Source organism: Limanda limanda, chromosome 17 (genome assembly GCF_963576545.1).
Source record: "Limanda limanda chromosome 17, fLimLim1.1, whole genome shotgun sequence".
NCBI classification, from domain to species: Eukaryota; Metazoa; Chordata; class Actinopteri; order Pleuronectiformes; family Pleuronectidae; genus Limanda; species Limanda limanda.
In genome coordinates this window covers 11,710,342-11,720,608 of record NC_083652.1, presented here as the reverse complement: position 1 = coordinate 11,720,608, position 10,267 = coordinate 11,710,342, and the positions used below count along the sequence as shown (strand labels likewise).

At 44.0% G+C, this 10,267-nt stretch overlaps 1 protein-coding gene across 2 annotated transcripts; it reads right to left on the bottom strand.

Annotated features, from left to right (window-relative positions):
* Window positions 1–1,759: 1,759 nt before the first annotated feature.
* carhsp1 (calcium regulated heat stable protein 1) lies at window positions 1,760–9,618 on the bottom strand. 2 transcript variants are annotated; one of them, XM_061089553.1, is made up of 5 exons: window positions 9,513–9,618; window positions 3,244–3,391; window positions 2,921–3,029; window positions 2,390–2,512; window positions 1,760–1,959 (listed from the first exon to the last, which is right to left on the bottom strand). In XM_061089553.1, the coding sequence occupies exons 2-5, from the start codon at window positions 3,332–3,334 to the stop codon at window positions 1,797–1,799; spliced, it is 486 nt and encodes a 161-aa protein (XP_060945536.1). In that variant the 5' UTR covers window positions 3,335–3,391; window positions 9,513–9,618; the 3' UTR covers window positions 1,760–1,796. The 2 variants fall into 2 exon arrangements, with proteins under 2 accessions (XP_060945536.1, XP_060945535.1); XM_061089552.1 differs by having other exon boundaries at window positions 9,528–9,618.
* Window positions 9,619–10,267: the final 649 nt, after the last annotated feature.

Genomic DNA, 10,267 nt, shown 5'->3' with positions numbered 1-10,267 from the left:
AACTACAATTATCTAAAATAATAATAATCATCCATCAACTAAAGCACTTTGAGGGTCGAGTAGGGAGCTGGAGCTGACGTTGGGCGAGAGCCTGACAACAACAACAACAACTTTGATTTGTTATCAAAGCTTCTAGTTTCCCGAGGTCGCTCAACAATTAGAAAACGAGAATTTAAGTAATATAGAAAATAAAGGTGGAAATGTCTTCACTAGTTTAACCGTGAGTTTTATCTTTATTCCAGATCCAATGATTCTCCACAGTGAAAATACAGTGAGACCTCTGACCTGGTTGTGAAGCTGTAGTAGAGAGATGTGGACAGTAGAGGGCAGCAGAGGTTAAAGCAGACAATATACTCAGTGCGTTTGTTTCACTGAAGCAAACCTGTTGACATATTTGTAATAGTATTTTTTTAAGTCCCACATATACACTTGATGATTCCAAATTTTAAAATGTTGAAAATAAATCCTGTTTTTTCTTGTGTCATAATAAGTGTATAAAGCTTCTTCTCTGTGCGTTCGTTTGTCATGAAAACAACATTTACTGATTAACTTACGGATTCGAACATTAATCTTGTTGTGTCTGTAACGTGTAAATAGGAATACAAACGGAATATTCTAATGTTAACATCAAAACTGAAGTGATTCTTATCCAGAAAAGGAATGAGGTCACAAAGTAGAACATTTCAATCCATGATCAATATGAAATAAATGCAGAATCCGTGAAGATAAACCAGTTGAAAATGCTTTATTTACTTTTGAGAACTTTTCATACAACCACCCACACATGAAGATGAAATACAGATGAGCTGGTTTTATAGGCACAAGGAGACGTGTGAGTTGTCTGGACAGAAGTGGACACGCACAGCGAGGGCACGTGCACATGTGCGTGAATGAGAAGTGAATAACAAGGGTCAAAGTTCACCAGCGTTTGACTCACGGCTGCGATTCACCTCGCCGCAGGAAACAGATCTTTAATTTCTCCTCGCGACAGGAAACAGATCTTTTATTTCTCCTCGCGACAGGAAACAGATCTTTTATTTCTCCTCACGACAGGAAACAGATCTTTTATTCCCTCTCACGACAGGAAACAGATCTTTATTCCTCCTCGCGACAGGAAACAGATCTTTATTCCTTCTCGCGACAGGAAACAGATATTTTATTTCTCCTCGCGACAGGAAACAGATCTTTTAATTCTCCTCGCGACAGGAAACAGATCTTTTATTCCTCCTCGCCACAGGAAACAGATCTTTTATTCCTCCTTGCGACAGGAAACAGATCTTTTATTCCTCCTCGCCACAGTAAACAGATCTTTTATTCCCTCTCGCGACAGGAATCATCTTTTATTTCTCCTCGCGACAGGAAACAGATCTTTTATTTCTCCTCGTGACAGGAAACAGATCTTTTGTTCGCCTCCTCGCTCTCACAGATTAAACGGAGGGCGTCGGTTCGCCTCAGAAATCGTCAAAATAAGTAAAACCTCAAACAACGTCCATCAAATCTCAACACAGGGGGAGGATCTAAAAACCCTAAAGAAAAAACCTACGATAATGTTATAAATCTTTCTATGATGATTCCACCGTGATCATATATCTATTCATATTCCAGCTGTATGTGCTTCGAAGATATAGTTCCCCAATTTCCCAGGTAGGACAGAGAAACTTAACACATGTCATCTCCAATCCAAATTAAACCTTTCTCCGTCCCCTCTCACCCACTCTGCGTCCTCTCCCTACGTCTCCCTTCCCTCCCACTGGCCTGGTCGACCCCGGCCCCCCCCCCCCTCGGACCCCCAGCGCTCAGCCGCTGACGATGTGCCCGGACCAGGTCTCGTGTTTGCTTCCCGGGTTGAGATGGGTGATGGTCACCTCCACCGCCTGCACCTTCTCGAACTTGGGAGGGATGGAGCAGACCTTGTAGCTCACCTCGTCGCCTTCCACCGGCACGTACTCGCCCTCGATGCTGGAGGAGAGAGAGAGACACAGATTCACAATCAATCACGAGGCCGATAAAGAAAATTGGCTCCATTTTCCATTAGATTTTGTCACAATTTATGCAAGAATAAAAGTCCCCATTTCATCCCAGGAGAATATGTATGAATCACTGCTCGCTAAAAGAAAGCTCTGTGAGTGTGTGTGTGTGTGTGTGTGTCCCTCTCTCCTGTGCAGAGGGTTGATGCCTCTATTCACAACATTTTCTAAACGACCTGATTAGTCACAAGAACGAATAAAAGAGAGTTGAATAAAATATGTTTTTAATAGTACCCCCCCACGAGAGCAGGACTAGGACGCTGATACACGCCCATCTGCAAACCCACAATAATAACAGTTACACACACACACGCACGCACGCACGCACGCACGCACGCACGCACACACACACACACACTCACTCTGAGATGTGGACGAAGATGTCCTTGCCCCCGTCCGATGGCGTGATGAAGCCGTGGCCTTTTGAGCGGGAAAAACATTTACACACACCCGCAAACACTGGACCCTCCGACGCCCGAGCCGTCCTTTACAGAGAGAGAGAGAGAGAGAGAGGGATGACATTATTATAAACAATGTGGTCACACTGATACTTTATACATTCAACAATTCTATATGAAACGTAGGCGTGGGGAACGAACACAGAGACGCGTTCATTCCCAAGGAAATAAACCTTTTAAACTAGTCGTAGAAATGCACTTTGTTCGGTGGCACAAGAACATAAGGTCCCTGAAACCAGGTCTGTGGAAACTTCCGTTCTGAGACTTTATCCCCAGATGCAGAAGAAGACATTTTCTCGTAAGGCTCCACCCCCTCTGACTGTAAGGCGCTGTTTGCCAGTTTAATCAAATTGTATTAACATTGATCCCTTGGACGGTTAACAGTACAAATTCAGAGTGTATCGCGTGTGTGTGTGTGTGTGTGTGTGCTCTCACGCCGAGCAGGTCCTGTTTCTGCGGGTGGGCAGAGGGCTGGGGATGAGGAAGCCTCTGATGGGGGAAGGTGAGCGCTCTCTGTGTCTGCAGCCTGGAGGATGCAGGGACTCTGAGGGGACACATGAAAACAGATATTCATATTCATGTTTGACCTCTGTTCTAACTGTTCTGTTGTACATCATATTTCCCATAATTCACAGGTTTCTAAGACTCAGATCCAAATCCACAGAAAACATTCTCACAGCCTCAGAGGTGAAATGATCTTTATCTGTTCAATTCATCTACATGAAGTCTTTAAAGCAGATAAAATAATATTCCTTTACTTGGGGACAGTGGCGAGCGCGGCGATCCTGCAGAGGTCAGCGGAGGGGTCAGCGGTCTCGACCCCTGGGTGGGCGTGGCCTGAGAGGACATCTCTGGGCGTTGGAGTCAAAGTTGAGGAAGGAAGGAAGGAAGGGGAGGGTGACACACCTGAAAGGAGCGAGAGAAGATAAGAGATGAGACGTGTTTGAACCTCGTAACCTCGCTGCTAAATGCACACGCACAAACACACACACACACACACACACACACACAGACACACACGTAATCCTGTCAGTAGGAGGTAAGTGTTAATTAAAAACGTGTTTCTTTCAGCATCATCCCCCCTTCAGCCCTGGAGGACGACACCCCCGCAGAAACACAAACTGAGTCAGCGACCTGCTAGTGGCGTCCTCAGAGCTACCATCACCATGGCAACCACGGTTTGGTGGACAGGCCAACGTCGCTCCGACCTCACGGAGGAGGGGGGGGGGAAGGAGAACAGTCTCTTTATTCACCTCACCACAGGTCTTACATCATCGCTCATTACATCACCGGCTGTGTCAACCGATTAGAGAGCAGCAGGAGAGAAAACCTCCAGTGATTTATCCTTTCCATTACTTTTTGTTAAAGAAGAGAGAGAGAGAGGGAGAGAGGTTGGGGGGTGTAAAACAAATCAAAAAAAAGGAAACAATGATGGACGCACCAGCAGCAGGTCAGTGAACTTAGTATTTCTCAGAATGTGCAGCTGACGACCGAAAAAAGAAAGGAGCAGCAGATTTTCCATTCCCACAAGTTTCCGAAGAAAACAGATTTAAAGGAGACGTGTTCTGTAGACGCTCGTCTGCTCTGATGTTCAGAGACACTGTCCTCAGTCTGTCTGGGGCCGGAAGACACACGTCCTCCATATCAGTGAAGGGGACAAAGTCTAGAGACTACGTCCAGCAGGAGGCTGGAGCAGGATCAAGAGCGAGCAGAGCTTCTCATCCTTAACTCAATAGACCTGATGTTAATGTAATCACAGCCTCTCTGAACAACAGGCTTCCTGCTGGAGGAAGGCAGGGTCAGAACACACACACACACACACACACACACACACACACACACACACACACACACACACACACACACACACACACACACACACACACACACACACACACACACACACACACACACACACACACACACACACACACACACACACACACACACACACACACACACACACACACACAACACTGGAGGTGTGAATCAACTAAAACACAATGAAGTGTAATTCTTTTAGCTAAAATGACTGTTTTGGCGCCGTATCAGTCGTGACCACTCACATCACGTGCACACTCACATACACATACGTGTGCTGGTGTAAACTGGACACAGGGATTATCGCAGATTGCATCATAACATCTTGTCTCCTACACAGCTGTGAACAAACACAACAGGGTCAGGGGGTCATGTGGCCGAAAAGACCCAATCGGCAAAAGGAAGACCGCTTTCGCGTCATCGTTTCCAAACTTCTCCATTTCTGCTCGTCCAGATTAAAACACGTTTGCAAACTTCTCTGTTATAGCCGCTCTAAAACTCAGTCGCTATGTGAATCTGTAGCAGAGACGTGTCGATGTACATGAGACAGTAAATCATTCACCAGCGTGGAGAGGGAGCAGCGGCTGGAGAACAACAACAGGAAAGGACAGCACTGGGGGGCGGGGCTGGAACCGATAAGAAAGTGAGAAAATCTGAGTGAGGTTTGGAAAATGTGACAGAGGGAAAACAGAGTCTGAGTCTTGCTGCTTCGACAGGTTGTGATTATGGTTTGTTTACGAGTCTCAAACTCCATCATCCTGCTGATGTAGCTTTCTCTGATTCGTCAGCCTCCTGTCACATGACCAGAGTCGAAAACAACATGGAGAATAAAGGACAAGTGTGACTGAACCTGTTCTCTTTGATAACAGGTTCCGTTCAACTCTGTATTTTATGGTACAGGTGTTTACATGTGGAGGAGACGAGGTTCTACAACGGTTCTGCTTCCTGTTTACACCGACAGTGTGGTGTCCAACTTCTGTAGCCCTAGTCCTATGGAATTTTCCGTGCTCTCTGGAAACTGTGCTACTCAAAGACTCTGCTGATACAGCAAATACCAGCTCAGTGGGTCACACCTCACACACAATCACACACAAACAATCACACACACTCTCTCTCTCTCTCTCACACAGACACAGACACACACACACACAGGGCTGTGCTGGGACAAACACTAAATGTCTGATATGGACTGTACTACACTTCATTCACTGGTTTCCAGTTCCAGACTGGACTCATTCATACAGAGATGCTTCTGGAGATGATCCACATGAGCTTGATGCAAAACATTTGAATCCTCACATGCAGCCGCTCCGCAAAACATCCAGACTTCAGCATCGTTATGAAAATGAAGAGTTTTAGCTGCATTTCAAGTGTAAACAACATTATTATATTGTAATACAAACATAATACATACTACTAATCACTGACATATCTATGATCCCTGCAGAACCACTGTTCCTGCTTCACATCTGCAAAGAGGACGTGTTTGCAGCCGACGCTAGCTCAGGACGCCAAAGAGCATTCACTTTAACCACAGACAGCCCATTATACAAAGCTCGGGTGGGTGTGGGCCTGTGTTTGTGTGGGCACAGCCAATATGTGTGTGTGTGTGTGTTTATGTGTGTGACAGTAAGACATGGTCCTGCTCCTGCAATTTGATGACTCACCCTCCGATGTGCGTCAATGCAGCCTCACATATCTCAATCATGCACATGTTGACGACGGCTGCGTGAACACGGAGGCTCAGACCGCTCCTCCTCACCAGTCAGGTGATGAACTGGGTTTCTGGCATTTCCTGACATTGTTAGGTTTGCAGCTCAAATCACCGTTTCCTGTCGGACTAAAACTTCATCCATACGAGTACATCTTCATTTCAAAACAGATTGAAAAAGTGTTATGTAAAAAGTACTGAGCCAGGTTGCATCCAACCTGGTGGAGGGATGGGGAATAAACCAAGGAGGAACCCAGAAGGGCCGGATCTATGATTTATTTATTTTAAAACTAGATCTTTCCCTGTTAATGCTGCCATCAAAATACTGTAAATGTAAAAAAAAAAAAAACACCTATTCAGGAGCTTTAGGTGTCTGTTCAAAGTCTGAGGAGGAGAATGATTCATCAGATACAAATCAAAGGTGGTAGTTCATTTGAAATGATGATTAATTCATACTGGTGCTTCTGGTGATGAATAGGTGAGGAGTCACAGGACGGCCTTTGATCCAACTTCCTTTTGTTGTTGATCTTCAGGTTGATGGAAATTTAATCAGCCAAATAATGAATGTTGCACTTGTTTGTTCTCTTTGGTCTTAAAGCTGATATTCAGAATAGCTGCTCAGCTCAACCACTAAACTATTGTGGGCTGCGATCGAGGAAACGAGGAAAAGAGTCCGAAGGTGAAACTCAAGAAGAAGCAGCTGGAAGTCGTTGGGAAGGATCCTTCTCAGTGGTTCATGGGATGTGTAGTTTCCTCACTCTTCATACACACAGTCTTGTACCTTTGGCTTTTGTTTTGTTTTTCAACATTAATTTAGCTCTGAATCAAATGTTTTACGGTCTCGATTCATCTCGTAGCTGCTCGGCCTGGTTCCAGGATCAAAACTCTTATCACAAAGGATCTTCTGAAGTATTCAGAAGAGAAGATGAACCAGAGAGACGTTGTGAAAGTGTTCAGCTCCATTGTGAGGCTGTTTGTTCTGAACTGTACAGACAAGCAGGACGACAAACACACCACAATCATTGACAAACAATGCAACCTGATATTGTGTGTGTCCTCTCCTGACTTGTGCAGCACCATCATCTGGCGCGATGCAGCTTCCCCACACACAGACATGCGGAACTGAACCTGTTTCTCACAGTGAAATCTGACACCTGCACAGGAGCCAAAGCTCAGGGTTGAAAGTGAAGAATCCAGGTCAAACTGCAGCAGGTCGCCCACGTCGCTACTTCCTGCACTGAACGCTGATACGGGACTTTGTAAATATAGAGTTTTATGGAGATCAATGTAAAGTGTGTTGTGTTATAAATTTGTGTTTGACTTGGCTTCATCACATTAATGATTTTACATCTAAACCAATCGGGACAGTCACAGGAGAACAAGTCAACAGGGAACAAAGCTAGTTCATATCAAAACGAAGCATTTACCTACATGCAAACTTTATATTATCACGTTACAGTACACGTTCAGCAGAGTGTGACGCTCTGTGGTGGTGTCGCTTTAAACACACACACACACACACACACACACACACACACACACTGACACACACACACGTTACCCAGGATATAACCTTGACTGTGTGATAAGCACTAACGAATCCAGTCATATTTCAGTGTTACTTCCCAGTGAACACACTCACACACTCACAGTTTAAACGGGAGGATTGAATTCAGATCATCACTCATTCTCTTTTATCGTATTTTAATCTTCTACCTGAGTCTCCTCTGCACATTTTCTCTCAAAAATGACATTTATATTATATTTGGCCTCTTTAACTATGGACTGGCTTCAATTTCTTTGATAATCTGCTTCTGTCGATAGTTGGTTTCAGAGCAGAAAACATAGGAGGGGATAATTATGAAATGGATTGACCCTACATCATTTGGAGCTATTGTGATTATGGTTTAGGTCAAATTAAAAAAGCCAAATATTCGCTTGTTGGAGCTTTGATTTGCAGGCATCGTTATATGTAGAAGGACGATGTGGAGATTGAGACTTAGACCGATGATTCAAGAGAAAACAAGCAGCAGCTCGAGTCAGAAGGATAATTGAGGAATAGTTTGACACATTGATTTGCTTTCTTGCCGAGAGTTGGATGAGAAGAACGATGCCACAGTTAAGTTTAACACCAGATGTGTTTAAAGAGGCCATTACAGCAGTGGTTCAATGTGCTTAGTTTGGCCTGAGATGTTCAACAACCGTTTATCTCATCTCCTCTGATGTTATTTAATATTTTAACACATGCACTGAAGTCACAACATCTTCCTGACATGTTTCCGAAGTGGCTGCAGGTGAGGATGCAGATGTGCGAGCCGGTTTCCTGCAGCCCTGTGAGTTCATGTTAGAAAACGAGAGGAAAGTGGGCGTGTTGCTGACGTTTCTAACATGCAACAAACACGTAAACACAAATATCTCAAAAGAGGAGCCAGACACGTAGAAGACGAAGTCGTCAGCTTGGAAAGATGTTGACAGGTGAGTGATTACATGATGTTCTTAAGGCGTGTTAGAACATTCAGGGTTTAAACCTGATACAGAGCCAAAATGCTCACGTGCACAGAGTTTGGTTGAGTTTGAAAACACCATTTTCAAAGGGAAACATATGTAGCCTCCACCCCCCCTTCTCTCTCTGTTATATTCCCTGCTTCACCGTGGACAACCAGTGCTCACAGGGGACTACACAACAGATCACATTGCACAACAACATGGAGAACCTTTCCCGACAAAGCACCACACTTCACAGCTGTAAACAGGCAGTCATAAAAACCACAGTGGTCCTTCCCAGTGGCTTATTGTGGATTATTTAGAACTGACACCGATGAGGGTAAACATGACGAAACATCAACACAAATCATAACACATCATCATGTATCATTCATTATTCAAACTTTATCTATTTTAATGGGATTTATTTCTTTAAAGAGACAGTTGGGCCTTGGTGGAGGTTTGTTCTCTTCTCTTCTATTCTGGTGTTTCTCTAGAATGTGACCTATGATATCAAAGTGCTGCCACCTTCGTTTTTTGCTCATGAATAAGAAAAATGCCACTGAAATAGAAAAGGGTGGCTGTGAAAGTTTATTGTGTTACCACCATAGACTGTGGTTACCACTCAGGTTTGTTGGAATGTAACACACACAGTTTGTGTAACAGGTAGAAATATCCCTGCAGGCGTTGGACAACAAACTGTGTCTTATCTTCAGTTTGTTAGAAACCAGAACAAGTTCAGACCAGTAAATCTACAAGTCTGTGTTTAATGGGTTCAAGGATTCAGAGCAAAGACACAACCACAAGAAAAACTCCCTGCACCTCCAACCACAGCACATCAGGTGTTTGTTTCAACCAACAACAGACACACACACACACAGTTAGTGAAGAAGAAACTAACGTGACTACAAACACACGTATTTACGCTATAGAAACCACGTTCACATCCCATAATACAAGGCAGGGAACAAACAGCTGTTGCGTTCAGGGACCGAACCCAGTGTTTTTTACCGGAGATTCTCTCACCGTGTTTCCAGAGTCCGCAGCTGCAGCTCGGATCAGAGGAGGAAACTTTACTCACTGTGTGTGTCTGCAGAGAAGAGACTGGCACAGAGATAGGGGGGGGGGGGGGAGGTAGAGAGAGAGAGAGAGAGAGAGAGAGAGAGAGAGAGAGAGAGAGAGAGAGAGAGAGAGAGAGAGAGACTGAGACCGAGAGAGAGACTGAGACCGAGAGAGAGAGAGAGAGGAGGGGGGGACTGAGAGAGTAAGAGAGAGAGAGAGTGAGAGAAGGGGGGTTAGAGAGAGAGAGAGAATGAGGGAGGGAGAGAGAGTCTCTGTCTGTGTTAATGAATGGGCGTGACTGGTTACGCAGTGACGTCACATGGGAGCTGTTCGTCGTCACTGACGCCACCTTGCGACGTAATAATAATAATAAAAACAATAATAATCATAACACCCCAATGTAATTGACCTTTTTATGTCAATGAGTTTTATATGGATGATTATTAATATACCCAAGTGGTAGTAGTAGTGTTAAGAGTTATGGTTTATTATCACCTCTTATAAATAACAAGGATAACTCTTATTTTCTCTTTTTTATTTATCGTCCCGAAATTATATAGATAATCATTATTTTTATAAGATTATTGTTGTAATGCCATCAATGTTGTAATAAGAGGATTATCATCATATCATATATTATTAATATAATAGGTTTTTATCAGTAGTATTTAGATTTGTAGCACTTTTTATATTATCTCCATTTG